The sequence below is a fragment of the Phoenix dactylifera genome, chromosome 3 (genome assembly GCF_009389715.1).
Source record: "Phoenix dactylifera cultivar Barhee BC4 chromosome 3, palm_55x_up_171113_PBpolish2nd_filt_p, whole genome shotgun sequence".
Classification (NCBI taxonomy): domain Eukaryota; kingdom Viridiplantae; phylum Streptophyta; class Magnoliopsida; order Arecales; family Arecaceae; genus Phoenix; species Phoenix dactylifera.
In genome coordinates this window covers 4,069,083-4,096,624 of record NC_052394.1, presented here as the reverse complement: position 1 = coordinate 4,096,624, position 27,542 = coordinate 4,069,083, and the positions used below count along the sequence as shown (strand labels likewise).

Sequence of the window (27,542 nt, the reverse complement as noted above, 5' to 3'; positions counted from 1 at the left end):
TCTGAAGGAAAAGAAACCTGGATTGAACCTAATCAATGCTAAGGAATTAGAGCAAGAGATCAATGAAGGTTCACCCATTTGGATGTTGGCTGTTAAGGAGACCCTGGACCAAACCCCAGTAGCACACCCTCAAGAAGTGGTTGAAATCTTAGAGGAGTTCAAAGATGTATTTCCTAAAGATCTTCCTGACAACCTACCACCTTTAAGGGACATTCAGCATGCCATAGACCTAGTTCCAGGAGCCACCTTGCCCAATCTACCCCATTATAGGATGAATCCTTCAGAGCACCAAGAATTGCAAAAGCAAGTTGGCGAGTTACTTAGGAAAGGGTTCATTAGGGAGAGTTTAAGTCCTTGTGCAGTACCTGCCCTTCTGACCCCTAAGAAAGATGGCACTTGGAGAATGTGTGTAGATAGTCGTGCCATCAATAAGATTACCGTCAAATACCGTTTTCCTATTCCCCGTCTAGACGACATGTTAGATATGATGGCCGGAGCCACGGTATTCTCCAAAATCGATCTTAAGAGTGGCTATCATCAAGTAAGAATTAGGCCGGGGGATGAATGGAAAACCGCCTTTAAGACTAAGGACGGCTTATTTGAATGGGTAGTGATGCCTTTCGGTTTATCCAACGCACCTAGTACCTTTATGAGGATCATGACCCAAGTTTTAAGGACATTCATTGGAAAGTTTGTAGTGGTCTATTTCGATGACATTCTTATATATAGCAAAACAAAAGATGACCACTTAAATCACCTTAGACAAGTTTGTCAATCACTTAGACAAGATAGCCTCTATGCTAATCGAAAGAAATGTGAATTCATGACACATAGGACTATCTTTTTAGGATTTGTCGTGACCACTGAAGGAGTATCTGCCGATCCCGAAAAAGTCAAATCCATAATCGAGTGGCCAGTACCCAAAAACATTCATGACGTTCGTAGCTTTCATGGTCTAGCCACATTCTACAGGAGATTCATTAGAGGATTCAGCACAATTGTCGCCCCCATTACTGATTGCCTTAAGAGAGGAAATTTTGAGTGGACCAAGGCAGCTGAAAAGGCCTTTAGAGAGATTAAGGACAAGATGACACAAGCACCTATATTGAGATTACCCGACTTTTCCAAAGTTTTCGAGGTTGCCTGTGATGCATCAGGAGTCGGGATTGGAGGCGTTCTAAGTCAGGAAAACCACCCAGTAGCATTCTTTAGTGAGAAATTAAACGATGCCAAGCTAAGGTATTCTACCTACGATAGAGAGTTGTATGCAGTGGTCCAAGCCCTAAGGTACTGGAGACACTACCTTCTGCCACTAGAGTTTGTCCTATACTCCGATCATGAAGCCCTACGTTTCCTCAACTCTCAGAAAAAGTTGAACCCTAGACATGCGAAATGGGTAGAGTACATCCAGGCCTATACCTTCGTCCTGAAACATAAGGCTGGAAAAGAAAATCGTGTTGCCGACGCCCTTAGTAGACGATCTATGCTCCTCACTTCTGTTAGTACCGAAGTCATAGGTTTTGAAAGGCTCAAGGAGGAGTATGAACATTGCCCCGACTTTAAGGAAACCTACCAATCAATCCGTCAAGGACCCTCGAGCCAATTTTCCGATTTTACCATTCACGACGGATTCCTCTTCAAAGGAAATAAGTTGTGCATTCCCCGTACCTCCACCCGAGACTTTCTAGTTTGGGAAATCCACGCAGGAGGCCTAGCTGGTCATTTTGGTAGGAACAAAACCATCTTAGAAGTTGAAGACCAGTTCTTTTGGCCAGGTCTAAAGAAAAACGTTGCCCAAATAGTAGCCCGATGTCGAACCTGCACCACAGCAAAGCAACAACGACAAAACACCGGTCTATACACTCCCCTACCAGTCCCCGAATGCCCTTGGCAAGATATTAGCATGGACTTTGTGTTAGGATTACCCAAAACCCTGAGAAAACATGATTCAGTATATGTCGTGGTAGACCGATTCTCCAAAATGGCACATTTCATACCTTGTTCCCAGACTTATGATGCCTCAAAAATAGCTAAACTTTTTCTAAATGAAGTGGTTAGGCTACATGGTTTACCCAAGACCATCGTATCAGATAGAGACGTTAAGTTCACTAGCTATTTCTGGAAGACCCTTTGGCATATGCTAGGAACCAAACTCAAATTCTCCACTGCCTACCACCCTCAAACTGATGGTCAGACCGAAGTCGTTAATCGGAGTCTAGGGAACTTATTGAGATGCCTTGTCGGTGACAACCTAGGAAACTGGGATCTCCTATTATCACGCGCTGAATTCGCTTATAACAGCTCAGTCAATAGATCCACAGGAAAGAGTCCCTTTGAGATTGTCCATGGATATAAACCTAGGAAACCTGTAGATCTTATTCCATTACCCTCACATGCACGAGTCTCAGAGACAGCAGAATCATATGCACAACATGTCAGGGATTTACATAATGAAATCAGTAAGAAAATTGACATGAGTAACAAAGCTTATGCGCAAGCAGCTAATCGTCACAAACGGGCTAAGGAATTCATTGAAGGAGACTATGTAATGATTAGACTAAAACCTGAAAGGTTTCCCCCGGGAACTATGAAAAAATTGCATGCCCGCAGTGCAGGTCCATTTAGGATATTAAAGAAAATTGAACCTAACGCTTATGTGGTTGACTTACCCCTTGATTTTGGTATTAGCTCGACCTTCAACATCTCAGACCTTATAGAGTATAAGGGACCAACATTGATACCTAGTGAGCCTTTTGATCATGCTCCCATTGAGAGTGAACCCACACCTGAGTGCCCTCCAGCCACATTTCCAGAATCGAGAGATAGGGTTGAACATGTTTTGGATGATCAAGCTATCACCACCCGGAACAAAGGGTACCAACGCTATTTGGTTCACTGGGAGGGTCGACCAAAATCTGATGATTCATGGATTACTCGAGAGGACCTACAGAGACTTAACCCAGATCTCCTAGAAAAGTACCACAGCCAAACCAACCCCTGTTCGACAGAGTCGAATTCTTCCCACCCCGGGAGAATTGGTGCGGGCACCAGAATCCAGAAAAGACTCCAATCAATTAACTCAAGGTCACTGTGGCTTTGATCGAGTCCTGTAAATAAATTCAATAAGTCAGAAAGCAAGCCTCAATAAGTCAGAAAGCAAGCCAAGTCAGGACATGTTGCATGTTTCTACCACCACCTTTGCACACCCTTGGAGCACCACCTCGGCATCCACATCAACATCAGCTGGCCACCTCACCACCACTCCAACCAATGGAAGCACGCCAACCAGGATGAAGTCAAGCATAAGGAGCCGACCACATCATCTCATCAAAGAAACCAATGCAACGTCATGCCACCTCATCAGAAGAACCAATCACCATGCCACCTCATACAAGTTGACACGTCACCCAAATTCAAAGTCCAAGAGGTCGGCCACAATTTAAATGCAAGAAAATTTCAAATGGGAGCCAACAACTTTTCAAATCCTCCCCCTTAAAGCCGGCCAACTTTCTTTCCTTTTCTCTAGCAACCAAGCCTTCAAATGTGGAGCGCCATTCATTATGTGTTTAAATTTCAAATCATGAGGAAAGTCTATAAATACCTCCTCATGATATCTTGTAATTTCAATTGATGAATGAATAAAAAGTGCTTCTTTCTTCCTTAGCAATCTTGCTTTGTCACCTTGAGAGAAGGTTGGGCGTGAGGCCCTTGTTCCAAGTTGGGCGTGAGGCCCTAAAGCCACTACCACATCCACCGCTGCCCTACCTCCTCTCGCCTCCTTTTTCTTTTGTGATTTCCATTCCCCTCTCACGCCAAAGTTCTAATCCCTATTTCTTTGCAGGTCCTTAAAGTACTCCATGTCATTGGGTCAATTATCCTTCCAAACCAATAGCAAAAGGGCCCTGTTGCAACGGAAGATGAAGCTTGGTCATCCAATCATCAACCTTCGAGAGTGAGATCAAGGATCCTCCTCCAAAAAAATTTCAGAAGTTCAATGTTTGGTAAACCTCAACTCTAGGTCTGATTTATTGAAGGAAGTGTCCTAATCAAGTGGTTTCTCAACCACAACGGTCCATTCTTCTAAGTCCTAAATGAATTAGTACATGCGGGTAACTAGTCTTGAAATTACTATGCTCATGTTAATGTTTTCTTATCCCATATGTGACTGAATTTTCTGCTGCTATTAGGCTAGTTAATCAACATAACTTACTGATAATCCTTATGTTTAAATCCCTCGCATTCATCCCGCATCAATGTTTCATTGGGTTGATGAGTGTGTAATGCTTGGATCTTATATCATTGGGCCTTTGGTTGAATTGATTCTGTTCTATATAAAAAAAATCTTCTAGCTATAACGTAGGCTAGCCAGCTTACTATGGAACTCCATGCAGCAAATTTTGATCAATATGTTTGCATAGTTGGCTGTATCTTTTTTCTTGAACAGTTCGTGCATTTCAGCAGATGCGTGGGCTAGTTCAATCTTTATGCTCCTGCCTTCCCTGCCTGTAAGAGGACTTAGATCAGAAGAGAGGTAGCGAAGTGAGTTTAGGTATTTCTTCAAGCCCAAAATGAAACGTCGTTCCTCAGGCTATCAAGTCTAGTTCCGAAGGCGTCAAGTCGCACACTAATGGAACCGTCAAATCAATTCCCTATGCCGATGTCGCAGTTCATCAACTTGTTCTGCCGAGCTTGCTAACTTAATGTATTTAAAAACATTTGTATGATTTATGAAAAAATATTTGAATCTCTTGATGAAATGGTGCTGACCATTATCATTATAAAGGGAGACCGGGGCATCCATTTGCCAAGATTTCAGACTCGCCTAAATCCATTGCTTATTACATATCTACGTCCGACTTGACGCAAATCCAAATTAAACTGGCTTTGGGTCTAAGATTCAAGTATAGATCTAATTAAAAGAAGATTTGGATTAGATTGGGCCCCTTTTCATCATTAACTTCAGCTATTTAGATATAGTTCTAATTTTTCTTTTGTTTGAGCAACCAATGTTGAAAAAAATCAACGACCATTTCAATGAGTGAATGAATGAAGAGGTAGAGCCAAAGCTTCTCTTATGATCGAACACATGCATCAAAACAATAACTCCTCGAAGCACCCGGTGAAAGTTCCAATATCTCATCTTATTTAGAGTGTAAGTGACCTTGATCAAGCTTGGTTTAAATAAATATTGAGCTTCGAATTGGAGATCAAGCTTGATTTGTTTACCATTATTTCAAGCTTAATTTCAAACTGAACCGGACATGTGCCTAATTGAGCAGCTTGATAATCCTAAATTAAACTAAATTCAACTAAAGCTTTAACGAAACTCAATTCAAACTTGAATTATAACTCGACGCAAGTTTAATTTCAAGCTTGAGTTGACATTTAGTTGATTTGATTATCTTAAAAGACATTTAGTTGTTTCAAAGAGTAAACAGAATTCGCAAATTAAAGTCTTGACACAATGATCCATTTTCTATATAATTAACAATACATATGGTACAAATAAATTTGAGCCCTCTGGAGCCGAGCCCAAGCTTGATCAATTTTTGGCCCATTTTAAAATTAACTTCAAGCCTGTTTTGCTAGTTTAAGATTGATTCAACTAGCTTCGAGTCGAGCTTGATTCAAGCTCTCTCAAGCTGCTCTAATCCCAGTTAATAGATAAGGTTCAGATGAACTTTGAATAGCTAAGCTAACCGGAGGTCTAACCTTTATCATCTCCACTATAGATTAAGAATTAAAAAATAAAATCATATACACGTTCTATTTTTGACTTCATATTTTTTTGGTTGCTTATTTAAATATCAAAGGACTGCTCATGAAATTTAAATTATGCGTAAAAGAAAAGACGTATTATCAAAATCTTCAGCCAAAGCGAAGAACAAGAAGATGAAGAGAGAAAAATAAAATCATTCAAGAATATGAACTGCAACCCTCGTAAATCCATGCTGCTAGGGAAAGAAGAGTTTTGCATACAAGAGTTCATTCCAAGTATCTTGAAGGCCAGGCAAGCACCAGTGGTTGCAGTCAGCATTGCTTTCCGGTCTCCCCAGTTGGCTTTGAGTTAAGTCGTACGGCTGCATCCTATAGATTGAGACATGCGCATCCTTCCGGTGTTCTGAGAGTTGAGTGATGTTGATGATGCTGATGGGAGTCTTCGATGCACCTAATACTTCTGTGACCACCTCCATCATGCCTTTGCTCGAACCAGAGCCCCAATATGTTGGATCCAAGATTGGAGTTGTTTCACCATAGCAATTACCATCTCGCTTGCCTCCCCACTCCGCACTCCTGCCATCTTCCTAGATTAGATATCGAACGAGCCATGGAAAATAGTTTTGTTCAAGTTTTAAGAACAAAGAAAGAACTGAATAACTACTCTGTACAACAATGCCAAGTTTTTTCGAGTGCTAATGGAGGAGGAAGAAGGATGCTACCCCATATCTATTGGAACAAGAAAAAACATTGCAAAGTTGCAACAAATAAGAGAAGATGATGTATATATAATGAATATGCTATACTTATATATGTTGAAAAGTCAGTAAGGAAAACATATATACCTAGTAATATGAGAAATACAGCTCGATTTTTTTTTTTAAAATTCTTGAAATACAAAGTAGAAAGCGTCATTTGCATTGCTACCAGCTAGGCAACTGCAATGTAGCTGGACACATTACATTAGATTGACTGAATTAGGCCTTTATGTCAAACTAAGTGCGGCTCAGACTTTGGCCTTTGAGGAGTAATCGAACAGTCCTCTCCATTCTTAACCACATCTTGCACCCTGAAAACTATAGATAGGGAAATGGCTTACCTAAAATGAGTAGCTGACATGGTTGTGAAGAAGACCCTGGTCTTCTGGGGATCCATGCTGTTCTCCAACCAGCTCACCATGCTCTTCAGCACCAGCCGATAGGCATCCTGCGCGTTCATCAACCTGATGTACTTCTTTCCTTGAGACCGTCGTCTGTGAACGGCGAAAAGTGGTAAGCTAGGAAGACAATTAGGGATGGTATATACGAACTTGATGGATTGAGGAAGTTACACGATCTTCATCTTTTTCCCTGGTTGCCACCATGCATACGTGTTCAAGACCAAAATATCGACTCCATTCCAATGCTGAGCATGCATGTCAAGGGATCCTGAATATTCATGAACTATTCTATCAAGCACCCTGTGAAAAGTGGCATTGTCACAGTTTGATGTCACGAGAAACGGTGCCCAGTAGAACTCGATCGTAGCATTATATTCCTATGTTTACAGAATGATAATTAGTTTTGGTGCGACAAAATTCTTCTAATTCCAAAGCTTTAAGTTAAAAATATATACTCGGAGCTTTGAACGTAAAGTACCGGAGCAGCAAATATGCTATGAGATCTATAGTGTTTGTGATGACGGGAGTATCTGGGGATTGAATCGCGTAGGAGGCACAGCATGGAGACGAATTGACCCTTTGTCAAGGAGTCTCCAACGAACAGCATTCGCTTCCCTCGAAGTCTTTCGAGCATAAAAGTAGCATTGAAGCTGTAATTTGTGAGCAGAATTAGTGAATATGAGAGCTTGAATTATTGAACATAATTCAATTTCTACCATCAATGTACGTATGCATCTATGGGTGCATAAATACAAATACAGGCCGCTGTCTGCATTAACAGCGGATCATTGTTATGGCCTGTTATATTTTACACTATTGTTATAAAGAAAAAAAATCGAATTTATATCATGTTGGTCTACTAATAATGGACATGGTGATAAAAAAAAAATCCTACTATTAAAGCAGATATCATATTATAACTCGTCCATGGTGCATAGTTTTGGGAATGCGACATGTACCTTGGAAGGGAGCAGCCATGAGGCTGCCATCTCCAGTTCTGGTATGCATTGTCGGGCCTCCCATTCGCTTGGCACTTGAGCTTAGGCTCCATGAAAGGACAGTCATCCTCACCATAGGGAGGCGTTGAGGCCTCGTCGTAGGCCCACATACCCTTGAACACATCGCACCCCTCCTCCGTCCTCCCGACGGCGAACGGCAGGACATCTCCTGCAATGGTTGTTTGATTTAGTACACTGACGAATTAAATAGCGACCCTAAGTCGAGTTTATTCTGCTTGTTGGCTCCTAAAAAAAACACAACAACACTACACTCGAGCACTGAAATCTTGGGGTCTCCAACCTTGTTCTGATACTTGTGCTGATATGGTTTCCTGTTGTTTTTCCGAGACAGGCTTCCAACCTTGCGCTGATATGGTTTCCTGTTGTCGTTCCGAGACGGACTTCAAACTTTGTGCTGATATGTTTTCCTGTTGTCGTTCCGAGACGGGCTTCAACCCTTGTGCCGGTACGGATTCCTGCTGTGGTTCCGAGATTTCGAGCTCTTGTGACTTCGGAATTGATTGCTTGAGGATGTATGTCAACTCCTCTTCATAGAATATGGCGAGAGAGGTGATGAGGAATAGAGGAACGATATAGAAGGCGATGGAGCTCTTTCTACGGGAAGAAGAAGAAGAGGACGAGGAGGAAGGGAAGGAAGGCTTCATTTGAACTTTTAGACCGGAAATATAGTTCGAGGTCCTTTGAGCGTTTACTTTGTAATCTCAGAGAACTTCCATTGAATGCGTGAATCATACATCGTTTGATCATAATCCCTAAATTGATGGGGACTGAATAAAAATAGAAGAGAAAGTAATAAATATTTATAGTTGTCAAACAAAAATAAAGGAAATCACTGCTATAATTATTGTATAAAGATGGAAAGATATCAAGATATTTTGAGAAACAAATTAATAAGGGTTAGCATTAGCCATCCGATACCATAATAGAATTATATTCCATAGTAGTCATCTTGTGCCATATGCCATAATATTATATCCCATAGTAATCATCACAAGTCATTAAAGTACATTCCATAATAAGGGTTAGCATTCCTCAATAGCATATATGGAGACACCACATTGATGAGCCTAGAGGACCATACTACTGCAACGGGTCTTATGGAGGGTTGAGAAATTATACCTCAAAAATTACTACAAAAAAATTAGGCATTCTGTAGCTTTTTGTTACTCGTACCGACGCTTATAAGAGTCATTAGTTTTATTAGCGATGCGTTATAAAGTGTCGCAAAAGTGTATGTAATGTGAGCCTTAAACAAAAAAATTGTCAGCGAAGAAATCGTTGCTTCAAAGCCATTGTTGTTGTTGGCTTCTAATGCCATGCGAATGGCGTGCAACTCCAATTGATTAATTGTCCCCATTAGGTTGCTGAAATCTAGAACAGCACCAGAGTTACTTCAATGGTGCTGAAAGAAATGAGAAGAAGCGTCGTACTCGGAGGAACTCCCTGTTGTTTCGTATTTGGGAGTGATGACACGTGCGGAATCACGTGGCTCCATGGCTTTCAATAACAAAGGTTAGGGAAACAAAGCATTGAAAAGCAAAAAAAGAAGGGGTAGGTTAGATGTTCTTAGGCAAACCTTTCATTAATGTCCATATTTATATTCATATAACATGCTCATAAGTCTAAGATTGATGGGATTGAATAATAATAAAACAAAAAATAATGCACAGCTACGGTTGTTATGTAAAAATGAAGGAAAGTATATCTATTATTGCTATACAAAGATGAAAGAATATCAAGATAGTTGAAGAAATAAATGAGAGTCAGCAACTCGCACCATCTATGCTATAATAATAACCAATGCATGCTATAATAACAAATTCCATAGTAGTCATCCTACATTTCATAGGATCCATATCCCCATATCATAATAGTATATATAAATATATCCTACGGCTAGTGTTGTAGTGCAAATAGGTTGCATGTCAACTTAAGGTAGCGTTGGAGTGAATTTGGTTGTTTTGCCACTATAAATAAATTTCAAGGCATGTGCATGGCAAGGCTGGTGAAGCCAATTGCATCGTCTGATGATGTACACATGGTACTGCAAAATGCTGTGCCATGTTATATATGGTGTGTTGTTTGATAGCCGCTCATTTTTTGATAGTGGTCATCCAAAAATGTACAATACTCTACAGTGTGTAGGCCGCACCATAGAGGATTTTGGTTGTGGTGGATGAGCCAAGCCTACTAACACGGTGCCGATCACAAGCTGAATGGATTATTTTTTAGAGCGCCAGCTGAGGGGTCTAACATTGTTGAGCTTTGGATCACAAGAAGCAAAATTAGCGGACCAAAGTACTAGGTCATCTGACTTTTGAAAGCAGCAAAATTGGCGGACAAGCATACTAGGTCAGAACTGAAAGCAGCAAAATCGACGGACAAGGATACTAGGTCTCTTTTTCTCAAAGGGAAAAAAAAGAAGAAGAAAACTAAGTCATCTGACCATTAAAAAAGAAAGAGGGATGGTTTCAGTTGAACTGAGAGCTCTTATGTTAGAAAAAATCCAGGACTAGAAGAGTGTCTTTCTTAAACTATTGTTCGTCACAGAGTTTATTCGGGAAGAACAATTGCAAACAAACAGAAAGAACTGGTTAGTGTTGGAACAGTAATCCTTTTTTTTTTTTTGCAGAAATTCTCAAAATGTAATTCGTTTTTAAATATTAGAACAGCAAAATCTGAGGGCCTGATGCTTAATTTCAGGTAGTGCCGCCTAGATTTTCACAGGAGAAAGCAGGTTCGGTCTCTAGTGATGACTGATGACCGAATTCAAACAGTTGGAGTCCATTTCTTTTTGGAGAGGTCCTGTTCGACTTGGATGATATCTCTTCCACTCTATTTGTCAAAAAGACGGAATAAAATTTGCGAGCTAAATGCAGTAGCACATGGAGGATGCTTGCGTTTTAGATCTATTGTACAACATCAAGCTGTATGAAATATAGCCAAAAGCAAGTCTTTTGACTTCAAGACTTGCACTTCTTTTGAGTGGAAGAGTTGCTTGATACCAATGCTATCCAGTTTGTCAAAACTTGCCACGTCCAAGGGACGACTTGTCCCATAATGTATTCAGTCTCACCATCCAAAGGGCCAAGAATCTCTGTAATTTTTTATGCTGACAATCATAGTTTCTATGTAATGGAAGGATGCATGGATTTTTTTTTTTTTTAATGGGGGGATGCATGGATTTTTTTAAAAATAGGAGTACAAAAGCTTTTGGGATGCAGATTGGGTAGTTCTATCTACATTCAAATTCAATTTTTTTTTTATGGATATAGATATAATATAGATATTAGTCGGATGCTCTAATTTGTATTTATATTCGGATAGATTTGAAAATGAAAATTAATTTGGATGAATATTATCAATCCACTTTCATCCTGGTATGGGCATCAAATATAACTAAGAGTAGGAGAGAATGCAGATTCCTCCTCTCTTTAGAAATATGTCCCCATAAAAAAAATTGATATCCTTGCTCCAATTTATCAAGAACTTCCATTGGAACAGGGCAATTAGACATGACATATATATATATAGGCAAAAAAAGCTTGAACATATTGAATCAAGGTAGCTTTGCCGGCCAACGATAAATTTTTCCATTTCCAACCATCAAACTTGTTATGAATATTGTCAACCAGAGAATTAAGATTACCTCAAGCCAATTTGTTACCAGATGACGGAATCCCTAGGTAGTGCCATGCACCATCTTTCGTTGCAATGCCCAATTCTGTACATATGGCTGTTTGAGTTCTTGCTGGTGTTTTCGGACTAAAATAAACGTGTGATTTGTCGAAATTCACCAATTGACTAAAAGCAGAACAATAAGAAAATGTGCTTAATTCTGCAACAATCACATTGATGACTCTTGCAATAAGTAAACAGCCATAAATGAAAAGAATATTTGATACTTTACGACCATTACTTGCTGGTTAGAATCTGATCACCCATCATCTACAGTTTTATTAAGGGCTAGAGACAAGATTTTTGAGAATGAAATAAACAAGAAAGGAGAAAAAGAGCAACCCTGCCTTGTTCCTATTGAACAACTGAACCACTTAGTAGGACTACCATTAGCTAAAATAGAGAAGGATGAATTTGTGATATAACCTTCAATCCAAGAGACAAAGAAATTAGCCCGCAAATAGTTCCAACAGATGCGGCTCTTTCCATATCCACCTTAATTAACAGCCACAATAAAATTCCTTTTGAAAGCTTCCTCTAGAGAGTGCATTATCTCTTGCACAAAGGCAACGTTATACCATATATAAATGCTACAAGGTTACCAGATCCCATTTGCAGGGATTTTAGCTATGATTATGTATATAGTAGTGAGGAGACTAATTGCTCTATAATCTTTTCTTTTCTTTTTTCTTGTTAACCAAGAGTGAAGTACTTCACTACAATCTCCTGAAAGCAACTCCACGAGCATCCGCTCTAATTAAAGAGGTAAGATCAGTGGAAAAACTATCATTCCAAACTGCTTCATAGCGCTCCATGCTTGTATAATTTGCCAGGAAATCAGCAACTTGATTTGCTTCTTGCGTAATATGCTAACTAGAGAAATTAGGCACTCCAGCACATAGAGACCTTATATTTTGAAGTGATGGATGCTGAGAAGAATCATGACCATTCATTCCAAGATACCACAGTCTTTGAGTCTCCTTCCAAGATGACTCTATCACTCTGAAAATTCATCACACTGATCACAGTAGTTTTCAAGCCATACCAAGCCGCCAATTAACTCTGCACTAGGAACTGATGTCACCAGGATGGGAATCGCTGCGGCTAGAAGGACTTTGCCCATCCTTATTTCTGATAATAAATCCTGCTACCGCTGCATATGGATGAATAGATCCATCAAAATTAATTTTGATACAACCTAATTGTGGGGGCAACCCAAGACACAAACCAGTAAGATAGGCTTAAATTGAATCTTGACGCTACCTAGACTAGAAAGAGCTACAGTTCAATCCAAACCACTACATAAGTGTGCCTTGAATGAGCAAAACGATGGACCCATCAAATTAAAGTTTCAGGTCTAGTCATCAAAATTTCTAACTGTAATTTGAAATTATCTCACTAGCCAACTCTTTTGAGCGTATGAAGGAACCAACAAAGTTGGACCCAGCACATGAAAACGGGGCCCAACCCAACCCAACCTCAAGCAGACTTTAGGTTATAATTCTGGTCATCGACTCCCGGAAAAGGGTAGAAGAGTGGAACCTATTATGGGACATACAATGCATTACAGACGTATGATCATTACGCTTCAACCGGGTTATTCTATTCTACCTCTAGAAAAGAACTTAAAGTAAAATACTTAATAACACGGTGATACATTTATACAAAACTTTTCCTAACCTTTCACGAGAGTTGGAAAAGGTTCAATCAAACATTCAAGCAGGCTCAACCCCCTTACAAAGGAGAAATGCTTCCTTCCCCTCTCTTGCCACATGCACAAATTACAACGTTAGAAACTGTAAAATAACATGTCCAAGGGAGGGATATAATACCAAAATCTTTTAAATTAGGGGAAACAAACGTAAACAATGATCGAGGACAAATACTTATATATATAAAAAAATCTAATGAGGATAATGGTTTTGCTATCATTGTAAATAAACCATGCATGCATGCTGCTAGGGAAAGAAGAGCTTGGAGTAGAAGAGCTCGTTCCAAGTATCCTGAACACCAGGCAAGCACCAATGGTTGCAGTCGGCATAGGTTATAGGGTTCGCCAGTTGCTCTCGTGTTAGATTGTATGGCTGCTTCTTATAGATCGAGGTGTGTGCATCCTTCCGATATGCTGAGAGCTGGGTGATGTTGAGAATAGTGATGGGAACCTTTGAACTGCCTAATACTTCTCCTACCACCCCCATCATTCTTTTGCTAGAAGCGGAGCTCCAATATGTTGGATCAAAGATTGGAGTTGCTTCGCCATAGCAGCTACCGCCCAGCTTACCTCCCCACTCGGTACTCCTGCCGCCATCCGAGTTCAGATATCGAACAGCTGACGTATAAGTAGCTAGTTTTGCTCTCAAAATTAACAGCCAAGAGAATAATTTGGTTAACTAAAAGAAAATATATTTTTTTTAAATTTGATGGTAATTAAGGTGGTAAGGATTCTGAATTTGTCATAAGATCATAAGGCTAATGTATAGTAGTTATATTAAAAAGGTGCGCAGAAAGTTTTTTTATATATATATATATTTCGAACACTAGGTCATATTGGAGCAACTTTATTATTATGCTAATAAACCTCACCCCCCCTAATCTAATGTATAATGATTATATTATGCTAATATTTGTAACATCAATAATATATATATATATATATATATATATATATATATATATAATGGAAAATACCAGTTTTTCTTAAAAAATGACTTTTCTTTGTAAAGATAAATTAACTAGAAAAATCTTGAAATATCAAACTGAAGTTATCACAACCAGCAGTTTCAATGGACCAGAGTGAGTTGGACCTTAATGTGTCTTTTGTTTTGGACCCTCCCTAGGTTATTATGAATGGAGATGGCTTTACCTATAATGAGCAGGTGACATGGTTGTGAAGAAGACCCTGGTCTTGTTGGGATCCATGTTCTCCTCCAACCAGCTCACCATCCTCTTCAACACCAGCTGATATGCGTCCTCTGTTTCCATCAACTCCACGTCCGTCTCATCCTGATTCCGTCGCCTGTAAATCACGGCCATTTATATTGAAGGCAAGCAAAAGAAACTGCTGCAAAGAGATGGTAAAAGAAAGTTACACAATTTTCATCTTTTCCCCTGGTTTCCACCACGCATACGTGTTGAAGACCATAATATCAGCTTTCCTCCAACGCTCAGCTTGCTTTTCGATGGATCCAGAATATTCGTGAACTATTCTATCTGGCACCCGATGTAGCCGGGGATGGTCGCAGTTTGACGTGACGAGAAAGGGAGCCCAGTGGAACCTAATGGTAAGGTTGTAATCCTGTGAATGCATACAGATTGGTGACTAGTTTTGACAGAGGTTCTGGTATAAATCTGTACTTGGGATGCTAAACGTTAATTACCGGAACAGTGAAGTGTTTCGTGGATTTCGTGTGTCTGGGAATGAAATCACGTAGGAGACATTTCATGGAGTTGAACTGGCCTCGAGTCAATGAATCTCCTACAAAGAGCATTCTTTTACTTCGAAGCCTTTCAAGCATAAATGTAGCATTGAAGCTGTAAGTTGAGAACAAATCAAGTCACTCATAAGAGGGAGGGAGGGAATGGTATCACAAGAGCAAGCACGTTCAAACTATGATGATGTGCTCTTTCTTTTCCCCCCTACAGAGAGGCAGACAAAACGTTAGCAGCATTAATTAAAGCGGAGTGTTCTTTTGATATGTCGAGCCTCATTATTTATCCATTCTTCAATCTATCTGTTAAAAATAATTTACCAGATAAGAATAAAGGTTTCATAACATAATCAGTCAATGTCTTGATACTAATGACCTATTCAAATTGGAATTTTCAGCTAGAAAAAGAAAAAAAAATCAAATTTAAATTCGATTCAAATGAGTTATCTTTGCACAGTGGGAGGCTGAAGGATTTTAAGTAACAAAGGTACCCAAATATCTCACCTATTCTACATCTGAGATTAAGTAGTTTTCTTTTCTTTCAACATTCTCTTATTTTTCATCCTATAATACCCTAGTAGAATTTCTCAAAAAAACCATAGTAAAAGAAGAGGAGCTCATCCCTTGCTCCGCGATTTTTGGTTGACGGTGAGGGAGGTTGTTACATTTCAGGTTATGCATTTCACTGACTCACTTTCTGATTGCGAGTTTCCCAGTTTCGAGTGGACTCGCGTCATCTTTGTCAATCATTTTGTCGTCCTTATCATAGAGCTGGCTAATGGGGTGGCCGACTGGGTGGCGGCATATGTAGCGAGCCACTCAGCACCGATGGGCCGGAGGGAGAGATGCCCGGAGTACTTTGGGACATTTTGTATTTCGATTCTATTGGGTATATTCGTACCGTGATGTATGAAATGCCCGTTTTTAGCCAAAAAATAATAATAATAAATAAATAAGAATCAATATCAGTCGGCACTTTGATATCACACCTTGGCAGGGAACACCCATGAGGCTGCCATCTCCAATGCAAATATGCGGTGTCAGGCCTTCCATAAGCTCGGCAGTTGGTCGTGGGATCGATGGAATGGCATTGTCTCTCGGTGTAAAGAGGCCTCGACGCCTCGTCGTAGACCCATCGGCCGCTGAACACGTCGCACCTCTCCATCCTTCCAACGGCAAATGGGACGCCGATATTCTTCTCAGTTGCCAATGCAGCCGTGTCTCCTTCCTGGGAAATTTTGGCCTGCGCCGACGTCGATGCTTCTTGTTCCCTGACGATGGGTCCGATCTCTTGGTACTTTATAAATGAGAGCTTGAGGATGGAAGTGAAGTCCACAGCAAAGAGCGTGGCTGCAAAGAAGATGAAGGATAGCGCAGCGAGGCAGATGGGGGAGGAGGGCAGCCTATTGGCGATGGAGAGGAGCTTCATCTGAACTTTTGGGGAGGGAGAGACTCTTGGTATGAGCCTTCTTGTCCGTTGAAAACTTGAACCATCGTATGAGGAAAGCGTGCCAGATTGGTATTCAGAAATCAGAGTCAGTGTATACATGGTTGGCAAAAGTTTCGTCCGGTTAATAAATAGATTTCCAAATTAAGGGAAAGAAATAAATGGTAGGTTTGCATAAAGGTGGTAATTCATTCTTTGAATCCGACCCACAATTAAGATTTGGTTTGACATAAATAAATTTGGGTCATAAAGCATTTATTCGGCTGAACTTGTTTATTAGATGGGTTGGATTTAAGTTTAGGCCCTTAAATTGTTTAACCTATTTTTATTTATTTAATAATTAATTGGATCATGACTTAAGCTATTTAATTTATTTAAGATATATTTAATCGTTAACAAATTACTTAACCAGTTTCTCTCTAGTTTAATCCAACCCGCTTAACTCGTTTATATCCATTTAATTCGTTTAAAACCCACTTAACCTATTAATCTGTTTAACCTAATTTGGCTTGTTTAATGAACAGGTTATATAGTTGGATCAAGTTATCTATTTAATAAACAAATTGAGTTCAAGTTGATGAACCTGATCCCCATCGAACCCAACACACTTCGATCCAATCAGATCCGATCTGGTGTGCAGGAAAGGGTGTATTAGAGAATTTATACCGGTGGTTGCGGGCACCTTTGGGGCTTTCTTAGGAAGGGAACGAGTAGGGCGTGGGGCTAATTAAGGCGAGAGGGAGGTTGTTGGGTTATTAAAGCTAGGCCAGAGGACGTCAACTGCTTCCCTTGACTCTTGACATCCAAATTTGGGTTGAACATTTGATTTAAATGAGCAACCAGGGCCCCTACAAATCTCTCCAACTCTCTCATACCCGTATATAGGGATTAGAGCAGCGAATATTATGGTGCAATGTGACTTTATAATAGTCACTGGTTCAAATCCCAGTACTTCTGGTATAAATTCTTAAAAAAAAACAAAAACAAAACGATTTAGAGGTGATGCTTTAATAAATTGCCATGAAGAAAATGCAAATATGCAGTACATATAAATGCAAATTACAAATAGATAAAATAAATGCGACGGATCAACAAACACAAAAGTAAATCAAGGATCATGAAGAAAGTATCTACAAATAATCTTCTAAATTAAAACCCAGAGATGACGAGGAGAGTGATCGGAATAGCTCTCACAGAAAGAAGAGTTTGGTATACAAGAGTTCATTCCAAGTATCCTGAAGGCCAGGCAAACACCAATGGTTGCAATCGGCATAGCTTCTAGGGTTCGCCACTTGCGCAGGTGTCAAGTTGTACCGCAGCTCCTTATAAATCGAGGTGTGTGCATCCTTGCGATACAACGAGAGCTGGGTGATATTGACAACAGTAATAGGAACCTTTGAATCACCTAAAACTTCTCTAACAACTTGCATTATGCTTTTGCTGGCACCGGAGCCCCAGTATGTTGGACTAAAAATTGGTATAGTTTCACCATAGCAAGTCCCATGCATGTCACCTCCCCAATCCATGCTCCTGCAATCTTCCTCCCAAATTAGATATGGATCCAGCAGCAGACCACAAGTCTCAAGCTAAATAGCTATGTTAATGATATGATATTCCTAACCATCAAATAAAAGAAAATTTGTCAATCTTTTAAATTGCGACTGATTAGATGTAGCTCATACTATTCCATAAACCAAAACTTCAATGGTAAAAGAAGTTTGTCAGTCGGCGAAAACATTAAGCGATAATGGTGCTTCGAACATTTAGGGTGACCTTCATCATTCATGGCAAATAATTGATAAAGGCGACACCACTAATGAAGCAAATTGTTGGGTCTATTAGGCAAAGGATTGGACTAGACCTAGTTAGTCATGTATGTCCAGAGTTCACATCTTGGACCCCTTGGGAACGAGCTAGGCCAAGGCTTTGCCAATTGTGGATGAGCGAGTCCCCTTGGCACTTCTAACCGTAGCAATCACCTATGGATAAAAAAATAATAAGAACCAAGTAGAAATGGCTCACCTAAAATGAGTAGGTGACATGCTCATGAAGAAGATTCTGGTCTTATGGGGATCCATGTTCTTCTCCAGCCAGCTCACCATGCTCTTCAACACCAACCGGTACCCATCCTCCGTTCCCATCAATCTGATGTACTTCCTCCCCCGATACCTTCGCCTGTAATCCACAATGATCGCTAGGGAAATTAAGCAGATTAAAGGAAATTGCAGCAAAGAGATAGCATGAAGGTGATGGACTCTGGAAAAAAAAAAACAAATAAAAAGAATTACATAATCTTCATCTTTGTCCCCGTAATCCACCATGCATACGTGTTGAAGACCAAAATATCAACTCCCTTCCAATACTGAGCATGCCTTTCAAGGGATCCCATGTATTCATGAACCACTCTATCTGTCACTCGGTGCACCGAGGCATTATCGCAATTCGACTCAACAAGAAAGGGGGCCCAGTAGAACTCGAAGCTCGCATTGTATTCCTGCGTGCATCCAGGGGTGGTCAGTTCTGGTCGCAAGACGTGATTCTCCTTCACTAGTTTTCCATGGAAACGCATAGTTTAGAGTACTGGATGCTAATTACCGGAGCGCTGAACACGGTATGCGAAGTATGGTGCCCGTGGGATTTGGAAAACTTGGGGATGGCATGCTGTAGGAGACATAGCAGCGACGTGTACTGACCCCGATTCAAGGAGTCTCCGACGAACAGCATTCGCTTCCCTCGGAGCCTTTCCAACATAAATGTGGCATTGAACCTGTAATTGGAGAAGAACCCAAATCATAGAAAAGCAGCGACTGATTTCTTAGGAGCTGGAGTACTTATAATGCAATTCCATATATTTGTAGCAGGATGTTCTCTTATGTTAAGCCATCACAAATTTAACGAACACACTGAACACTTTTCTGAGAACTGCTGCAATAATTAGTCCTTTTGATATTAAAAAGCCTCAGTATAATACAGTTTGGCTAAGATGGTGAGGATGAAGAGAGAGAGGGAAGAGAGGACCTTGGAAGAGAACAGCCATGAGGTTGCCATCTCCAGTGTTGGTACAACCTGTCGGGCCTCCCATGAGCTTGGCATGTAAACTGAGAGCTAATAAAACGGCACTCCCGCTCACGGTAGTGAGGCCTCGCCTCGTCATAGACCCACTCGCCACTGAACAAATCACACCCCTCCTCCATCCTCCCGATGGCGAATGGCACGCCAAGATCCTTCTCTTCGGCCGGTTCTACTGTATGTCCATCAGAACTTTTCGCTTCCTCACCTTGTGTTCTTGCTGGTTTTATTTCATCTCCTCTTTCCGAACTTTTAGATTCCTTACCTTCTGTTGCTGTTGGTTCTGCCGAAACTTCTTCGAAGATTTTGGCTTCCTCATCTTGTGCTAATATTGTTGGTTCGACTATAAGTTTATCAAAAAGTTTAGTTTCCTCGCCATGTATTTGTGTGGGACGGGGTTCTTCTTCGCTTTCAATGAGTAGTGGTTTGGATTCCTTCTGTGTTGAGTACTCTAACTGCTGGTATTTCTGGCATCCTTGCTGGAGAATTGAGGTGAAGTCTACAGCATAGAGGATGGCTGCAAAAATGAGGAAAGAAAAGGTGATGAAATAGTAAGGACCGGCGTTCTTCCTACTGGTGATGGAGACGAGGATCTTCATCTGAGCGTTTGCTGAGAAAAAAAAAAAAAAAAATCCTTTGGTTTGCTTTGAGCACCTGTGCGATGAGAAATTGAGAGAGATAAGGCTATAAATTGTTAACAAGCATTACAGCCATTCAACTTTATGCCTCCTCTCTCCCACAAGATGCTCCCAGCTAAGTAGCTAGAGTCCGGCCCACTTGCTTAAGTGAAACGATTTCTCTCCTAATGAGGAGATCGAGAGAGAGAGAGAGAGAGAGAGAGAGAGAGAGAGAGAGAGTTACTCTGTAGCCCTTTGCAGTTTAGGTTTGTTTTGTAGTGGGAATTATCTTGACTTCCTGTATGTGGATGAAGTTTATAACCTTCCACGCGTTGCACACGGCTTGCAGTCCGAGGTAAACCCTCCATGGTGCAAGTTCATTCACGTTTCACATAAGAGGAAAGAGGGGACCCATCAGTCTTTGTCGCTGTAATTAATCGCCTGATCAGTCTTCTCTTTATTCATCTATAGCTACAGTCGCCACCACATGGCCAGGACTAAAGTTAGTAGCAAGATCTAAATTTGTTCATAGAGTAATGCTGCGCCAAGGACTCCGTCCAAAAATACTTAAAACATTATCGGCCAATAACAATCTTTCCTATCCAATCTTATGACACCCTCGCTATGAACTCAATCGATGATGGATCCACAAGATTGATAAGAGGTTGTGACGCACACTAAGCTCGATACTCGTACCATCTATATGTATGCAAGGACCGACTTTGAACCTAGATAGCATCCTCTGTTGCGGAAATATGACTTTAGGAGTGGACCGCTTGCATGGAGAGTGACTTGCAAAAAAAAAAAAACAGTGGGTAATTGAATGCCAAGTAAGGTAGGTGGCAATGGTTGGGCCAAAATTTGGTGTGCATTTCCTGAGCAACTGCCTGTATGTATGTGAACCGGAAAATGCAACATGGTCTGAAATAATTTACCAAAAAAAATCGGATAAGACGAGGCTGGATGTTTGGGCTGGCCATCGCCTAATTAGCTCTAGCTTCTTTAATTCTAGGAGTTGGTATCATGGGGACATGAAATAATTCGAATTTTGTCCATTTCGATATAGAATAGTCTCAGTTTCATCCGTTTCCTCAAATAATGTCACAGAGATGCACCCTCTCGTGCCATGACATTCTACCTTCCGGTGTTTCTTTTTATTTTTTTTATAATATTGTACCAGCACAGCTCAGTGAATGCTAACCATATATAGCTTAGGGACCACATAAAGGATTGGACGTTGCCAGGACTTGTTACATGGCTTGCTTCAGTTCTTCAAGAATCATTATATGTATAATGACATATGACCAACTTCTTCATCCAAAAAGGCCGGGTGCATGGCTTTGCCTCCCACTTCATCAAAAAAAAAAAAAAAAAAAAACATATGGCCAACCTCAGATAAGACCGCCCTCAGATGAGAATTAAGGACAAACATTTGTTATAGAAATATTAAATCAGTATTAAAATTTTCTCAACATGCATGAATGAATTTTGTGCTTTGCAGTTGTCCATATATAGAAAGGAGACTGCTTGCTGCAGCAAAATTTTGTCCCTGAGTGATCAAAAAAAGAATGGAATTAATGCTTCATCCCAGCACAGAGACATAAGTGCGTCATTTGAGAATTATAAGCAATTCAGCCAGAGGTAAATGTTTGGATTTTGTGAGAGAGGAAAAGCAGGAAATGCATTCGAACTTCATAAATGATTTAAGCACTTAAAGTGAAAAATGAAAAATTCCAGAAAATAAGTAAGAAAAATCAAGCACTATTCTTGCTATCATATGGGTACTGTTTGATCGATGTTGTTTTGTACAGTTGGGGAAGTTTAGATTTGGCGTTCTTTCTTTGTCAAAAGTTCAATATATTTTTCTAAAGTTTGGTATGTAATCTAACAAATGTTATCCCTATCTCCGGCAAGAGACTTCTTTATAGCTTCTTTCATTTTCTGAGATAGATGAGTCTTTCCACTTATCTCTGTGTTGGTTATTAAACATCTGCCAACCGATTTAGATGGAACTAGAATTTGTACTAGCAAAAACATATAGTTGTTGCTGCCATGGAGATGTAATTTGACCTGTGGACTGATGCTGTCACTACACCAGTTTTGAAACATTCGTAATTCAAACCAAGATATCTTCATGAAAGCATTCCATCAAAAAAAACGTGTGACTCGAGGCCGGCGAATTCAATACCTTCACAGTTGATGAATCATCTTTGCAGATATGGATTGAACGTTAAGAGCACATCCATTTTAAATATGAGGTGTGCTAATAAGGAAAGGTAGTCTTTGAGAAAACCTAAAAGATGAGGAGGAAGAGAAGGAAAGAATATTTAGAACATGAATTATAACCCCTTCAGAATAAAGTCAAGCTCTTAGGGAAAGAAGAGCTTGGTGTACAAGAGTTCATTCCAAGTATCTTGAAGGCCTGGCAAGCACCAATGTACACAGTCAGCGTAGCTTGTGGGGTTCTTCCGTTGCCTGCGTGTCAACTGGTATGGCAACTGCTTATAAACCGAGGTATGTGCATCCTTGCGATATGCCGATAGTTGGGTGATGTTTAGAATGGTGATGGGAACTGTCGTGTTGCTTAAAACTTGGTCTATAACCTTCATCATGCTCTTGCTTGCACCAGATCCCCAATAAGTTGGATCAGCAATTGGAGTTGTTTGATTGTAACAAGTACCATCGCGTTCGCCTCCCCACTCTATGCTCCTGCCATCTCATCAGGTAGGTTAATTAGTTGGTTGATCTATCAACAAAAGATCAAATCTTGTTCTTAAGGTTTTAGAGGAAAAATAAAAAGAAAATGTTTTGATTTTAGATTTATATATAGTGATATATTGCTACCGAATCATGCTAGAATGTAATAACATGAATGAAACAATTATATATTTTAGTGACTCTTCTTACTCCAATCATTTCTTAGCAAAATCTTGGAAGAGTCAAAGACATTTTTCTTGAAAGACTAAATAATTTTTACACTGCTGCTGTGTGTTGACTACACATTGCAGTCACTGTCTGGGCTTTGAGTGTCCATACTTTAGGCCCTTGTTTCCGGCTTAGGCTTTGCTAGGCTTCACTGTCCGATAATAACTGAGAATCCCCTTCCTCCTAACCAAAAGTTTGCATCCTAAATTGCTTGGATGGAAATTTGGCTTACCTCCAATGACTAGGTGAAAGTCCTGAGAAGAAGACCCTGGTCTTCTGTGGATCCATGTTCTTCTCCAACCACCTCACCATTCTCTTCAGTGCCAACCGATACGCGTCCTCTGTTTCCATCAACTTGATGAACTCCATTCCCCCTTTGCGAGACCTTCGCCTGTTAGCCAATGAAAGCTTGTGAAAAATAAATATCATCGTAGCGAGACGATGTCAAAGTCGATTGTTTAGGGATGATAGTTACAGAATCTTCATTGGAGACCCTGTTATCCACCACATATATGTATTGAATATCAAAACATCAGCTCCCTTCCAATGCTGAGCATGTCTATTAATGGATCCGGAATATGCATGAACTATCCTATCCATCACCCGGTGCACGGTGGCGTTATCACAATTTGATTCAACAAGAAAGGGAGCCCAATAGAACTCGATCGTAGCTCTGTATTTCTATGTATATAGAAAAATGCTGATTAGTTTTTATATGATAAGTCCTATTAATTTGAAACATGCAGCAAAAGTGTGCCATTAGAGTATGGAATGTGAACTACCGGTGCACTGAAGATGGTATGTGATCCATAGTGTCTGTGGAATTTGGCGTACTTCGGTATTGCACGCTGTAGGAGACATATCATCGACATGAACTGGCTCTTAGTCAAGGAGTCTCCAACAAAAAGTATTCGCTTCCCTCGGAGCCTTCGAAGCATAAATGTGGCATTGAAGCTGCAATTTGAGAATAACCCAGGTCATCAGAAAGTGTGAATGGTTTCTCAAAGGGCGAAGATTTAGCTAATATTCTAAGTCCATGCAAGGAAAAGAGTCACTCTACTTAAATGCTCAATTGTCATTAGAATAATTGGTCTTAGAAAGTTCTGTTGATAAAATGAGAAATATGGTGAGAATGACACCATCCAGGTACAAATCAGAAAGCTCTCCACAACGCCTGCGCTGACAAGGGAGTCTTATTGGCATATAATGCTGCTGCTCAGTTAATTCAGTGAAAGTGATTGCAGTTATGAAAATTAACCAAATGGAAGGAAAGGTTTCACACCATAATCAACCAGTGAATAAATCATAAATAACTAGTTTCATACATGTAAAAACTTGCTGCCACTAATAGCTAATTCTCTAGAGTAATTAAGATTTTTTTTTTGTGAGGGAATTAATTAAGAGTAGTTTATCATCCTACTTTTTCTCTTTTATAGTTTCCATTGCTGACTGAGCTATCTTTCTCTCTCAGAAAAAAAAAGTGTCTGAAAAGTTTGCGAGCATCGCAAATTCTTAAATTTTAAAAATAAATTCCTTCGTATCATCCTCCCCTATATATTTCTAGCTCAGGGGGGAGAAGATCACTATGGGTTATATCTAGTATCATCTTGATTGATAGAACAAGGAGTTGCATAAGCTAAAATTTCTAATCTTTGGTAAGTAGTTTCACTTTCTAAGCATAGGTAATGCAAAATTCTCATCTAACACAAACATAATAGGTTCCTCTTCTCAAAAGATCACAGGTATATGTTCCTTAGCTGGATCTTAGTGAATGGCCTCGTGTACCTTGGCAGAGAGCAGCCATGCGGTTGCCATCTCCAGTGCTGGTATCCCTTATCTGGCCTCCCGAAAGCTTGGCACTTCATCTGAGGGCTAATGAAACGGCACTGCCGCTCGGTGTAATGAGGTCTCGAGACTTCATCGTAGACCCATTTGCCGCTGAACACATTGCACCCCTCCTCCGTCCTTCCAACAGCAAATGGCACGCCACCATGGTTCTCTCCTTCCAATTCTTCCGCACCTTCTTCTTCGTCTTCGTCGAAAATAACCCCTTCCTCAACTTGCTTGGACACGGCTTCGAAGTTCACTATAACTTCTTCATCGAGAATTTTGGCTTCATCAGCTTGTGTGAAAAGGGATTCTTCTCCTTCTTTTCTGATGAGGGCTGCGCGCTCTCTCTGGTTTCCAATAAAGGCTCTGGGTTTTTGTCGTTGTGATGAGTATTCGAGCTGCTGGTATCTCAGACATGGATGCTTAAGGATGGAGGTGAAGTCCACAGCATATAGAATGGCTGCAAAGATGATGAAAGACAAGGTAACGAGATAGAAATAGTAAGATCTCTTCCTATTGGATGAGGTAAGGAGCCTCATCTGAGCTTTCGGCGAGGGAGGCAAACCCTTGGTTTGGGTTACTTACTTCAGCTTCTGGTTATAGTAGCTAGCTAATCTTTGCTGAATGGCCAGTTATTGGAAAGAAAAGTGTCGTTACAGTGTACCAGTGGCATCACTGACAGCGAATCCATCAATAAATCAAAACTCTGTCGATAACTGTTTATTACTTTTGTGAGATTTGAAGACTGATATTTGATTTTTCAAAGTACTTGCCACAAAACGAAAAATTTTACTTTTGGAAAATTTACGGTCGACCCTGACATTTTCTTTTTAGCACAATGCGTTGACGAGACATATAAGTTCCTGTTATTTTTGTAAGTAGCATCTGATTTTGAATCAAAATGCACACTTATTTTGTAACCCTAATTTAAATGAATCCTCTCACCAGATCCACTGTGATGCCACATTAATCTCTATTGAGGTTTGCCATATTTAAAGAGAAACTAATAGTAAAACTGATTAGATGGTGTTGCCGCTAAATTCTGAATCGAGGTCGGAGCACGACTCGAGTTGTTCTGAGGTCAGTAAAAACCGAACTGAATGAGGCGACTGAGGTGAAGAAGAATTGGTCATATTTGGCGATGACCTGCAAAAAGTCTACTTGCCAAAAAGCTTCCAGCGGAGACCCTCCAATGCCTAAATCAGAAGGATAAGACAACAGTGTGGAAGGAAGAAATTTTGCAGAGTAGTGTCTTTGAATGAGCTTACTCGAGGACCTCTGAGCTACCCCTTTATATAGGGTAGTATACTGATCCGTTACCTAATTTGGCACGACATGCTTTAATTGTAAGGTAATGGTCAACTGCATGTTTGCAATGTAGAAATTGTCCCACATGAGCAGCATACGGCGGTAATTACACCGATCGTGCATTGACTACAGTGTTACCGCAATTGTCGGACTTTTATTAGCACGAGCATAGTGGCTCTTCTGTTTTCACCGAAGTTATTCACCTCGGCTAATACTGAGGCCAAAAAGGCTAGTCTAATCTGAGGTCGAGATGTCCAATATTTTTTCATCAGATGGCATTCTATGTGCTCGACCACCCTGCGACTATTTTATGAAATCTTCAACAAATCTTTTTATGCCGTTGTTAAATATTTTGTTTTCTGATTACTCTATATCAGTATCTATATTTGAATGATTCATCTATTTTACCCCCCACCCAACAAATAAAACAAAACAAAAAAAAAAAAAAAATCACATTTTGGTGATGGGGAAGGAAAGGGCATCTGGTGCCTTGGTGGTTATCCTAACACGAGGCCCAGTTGTGGCCCGTCTCTATCTTTTTGGGTGTCCCCGTGCCATGCCTATCGCAGTATCGGAGGCTAAGGGGTCCACCTTGTCCTTCTGCGGCCGAAAGACTAGAAAGAAGTTAAATATATTAGATGATTGCAACTATAATGGAAGGATAGTTTCAAGGTCAGCGTTAGGTGAAACAGAGGAAGCAGCATCTTGCTTTTAGATTTTTTGAACTGCACCTAGCTGTCCTTCTATCAACTCCAGCTACCAACATGTGCTCATCTCTTAAATTTTTGAGAGAGCCAAGTACTACAATCTTCTGCTCTGATCATGAAAGACCTGTCTGTAACTAATGTTTGGAGCTAAAGATAAGCAGTTATGATGTAGAAGAATAGTGTTGGTATCTGATTAGGTATACAGCTGTTTTGATTATAATTCTGGTCAACTAATCCACCAAATGCTGTGTCTATGCGTCTGCTTAAGCTGCCAGCTTACCACTAACAGGCCCACTGATCTGCTGTGCCATGTTAGTGTGTAGTTGATGGATGAAATCTACCTACTTTGGTTGTCATTTTTAATGGCTGCTGCCGACTTTCTGGCTCGTGGCCAGCCACTGAATCACTGGTTTGATGCCATCGTAATGCTGCTAACCAACGTCCTTTATGCCCTTATGGTTGCAACCATCAGTACCTGATAGCGTCAGGAGGTCGAGTAGCATCCACCGGAGCTTCTTTTTGATGGAAAAAGAGATGGCTGCTGGGCCGGGCGCTATGAGTGGTCACCAGATGCTGCTCCCAAAAGCTATTCACACATGGCATGCACTCAAAACATATGTCAGAGTTGCCACTGGCT

The 27,542-nt window shown here is 40.4% G+C and overlaps 4 protein-coding genes across 5 annotated transcripts; all 4 read right to left on the bottom strand.

The window, feature by feature from the left end:
• Positions 1-5,844: 5,844 nt before the first annotated feature.
• LOC103717515 (protein trichome birefringence-like 33) lies at positions 5,845-8,701 on the bottom strand. Its single transcript, XM_039124327.1, has 6 exons — positions 8,177-8,701; positions 7,837-8,044; positions 7,356-7,527; positions 7,049-7,254; positions 6,818-6,970; positions 5,845-6,294 (listed from the first exon to the last, which is right to left on the bottom strand). The coding sequence occupies exons 1-6, from the start codon at positions 8,538-8,540 to the stop codon at positions 5,955-5,957; spliced, it is 1,443 nt and encodes a 480-aa protein (XP_038980255.1). The 5' UTR covers positions 8,541-8,701; the 3' UTR covers positions 5,845-5,954.
• A 4,487-nt stretch (positions 8,702-13,188) lies between these two features.
• Positions 13,189-17,351, bottom strand: LOC103717514 (protein trichome birefringence-like 33). The gene is made up of 5 exons (XM_008805940.3): positions 15,992-17,351; positions 14,952-15,105; positions 14,664-14,869; positions 14,438-14,590; positions 13,189-13,872 (listed from the first exon to the last, which is right to left on the bottom strand). The coding sequence occupies exons 1-5, from the start codon at positions 16,549-16,551 to the stop codon at positions 13,533-13,535; spliced, it is 1,413 nt and encodes a 470-aa protein (XP_008804162.2). The 5' UTR covers positions 16,552-17,351; the 3' UTR covers positions 13,189-13,532.
• A 90-nt stretch (positions 17,352-17,441) lies between these two features.
• On the bottom strand, positions 17,442-20,518 carry LOC103717493 (protein trichome birefringence-like 33). Of its 2 annotated transcripts, none has more exons than XM_039124325.1 (6): positions 20,380-20,518; positions 19,468-20,035; positions 19,045-19,216; positions 18,738-18,943; positions 18,472-18,624; positions 17,442-17,979 (listed from the first exon to the last, which is right to left on the bottom strand). In XM_039124325.1, exons 1-6 carry the CDS (start codon positions 20,501-20,503, stop codon positions 17,640-17,642), a joined length of 1,563 nt encoding a protein of 520 aa, XP_038980253.1. In that variant the 5' UTR covers positions 20,504-20,518; the 3' UTR covers positions 17,442-17,639. The 2 variants fall into 2 exon arrangements, with proteins under 2 accessions (XP_038980253.1, XP_038980254.1); XM_039124326.1 differs by having other exon boundaries at positions 17,529-18,065.
• Positions 20,519-22,297: 1,779 nt separating this feature from the next.
• LOC103717492 (protein trichome birefringence-like 33) lies at positions 22,298-25,512 on the bottom strand. The gene is made up of 5 exons (XM_008805914.4): positions 24,846-25,512; positions 23,843-24,014; positions 23,536-23,741; positions 23,293-23,451; positions 22,298-22,844 (listed from the first exon to the last, which is right to left on the bottom strand). The coding sequence occupies exons 1-5, from the start codon at positions 25,427-25,429 to the stop codon at positions 22,505-22,507; spliced, it is 1,461 nt and encodes a 486-aa protein (XP_008804136.1). The 5' UTR covers positions 25,430-25,512; the 3' UTR covers positions 22,298-22,504.
• Positions 25,513-27,542: the final 2,030 nt, after the last annotated feature.

Bases quoted from the DNA above. Each gene is read 5' to 3' on its own strand.
- LOC103717493 (XM_039124325.1), bottom strand. From the start codon at position 20,503: ATGGAGGGTTTACCTCGGACTGCAAGCCGTGTGCAACGCGTGGAAGGT. The intron at 19,217-19,467 runs GTCCTCTCTTCC...CTCCAATTACAG, and splicing joins CATGGCTGTTCTCTTCCAAG to GTTCAATGCCACATTTATGT. The intron at 18,625-18,737 runs GTAATTCTTTTT...TGTGGATTACAG, and splicing joins GGGACAAAGATGAAGATTAT to GCGAAGGTATCGGGGGAGGA.
- LOC103717515 (XM_039124327.1), bottom strand. From the start codon at position 8,540: ATGAAGCCTTCCTTCCCTTCCTCCTCGTCCTCTTCTTCTTCTTCCCGT. The intron at 8,045-8,176 runs GTTGGAGACCCC...CAACCATTGCAG, and splicing joins AGCACAAGTATCAGAACAAG to GAGATGTCCTGCCGTTCGCC. The intron at 6,971-7,048 runs GTAACTTCCTCA...CGCCGTTCACAG, and splicing joins GGGAAAAAGATGAAGATCGT to ACGACGGTCTCAAGGAAAGA.
- LOC103717492 (XM_008805914.4), bottom strand. From the start codon at position 25,429: ATGAGGCTCCTTACCTCATCCAATAGGAAGAGATCTTACTATTTCTAT. The intron at 24,015-24,845 runs GTACACGAGGCC...CTCAAATTGCAG, and splicing joins CATGGCTGCTCTCTGCCAAG to CTTCAATGCCACATTTATGC. The intron at 23,742-23,842 runs GTAGTTCACATT...CTATATACATAG, and splicing joins ATACCATCTTCAGTGCACCG to AAATACAGAGCTACGATCGA.
- LOC103717514 (XM_008805940.3), bottom strand. From the start codon at position 16,551: ATGTATACACTGACTCTGATTTCTGAATACCAATCTGGCACGCTTTCC. The intron at 14,870-14,951 runs GTAATTAACGTT...ATGCATTCACAG, and splicing joins CGAAACACTTCACTGTTCCG to GATTACAACCTTACCATTAG. The intron at 14,591-14,663 runs GTAACTTTCTTT...CGTGATTTACAG, and splicing joins GGGGAAAAGATGAAAATTGT to GCGACGGAATCAGGATGAGA.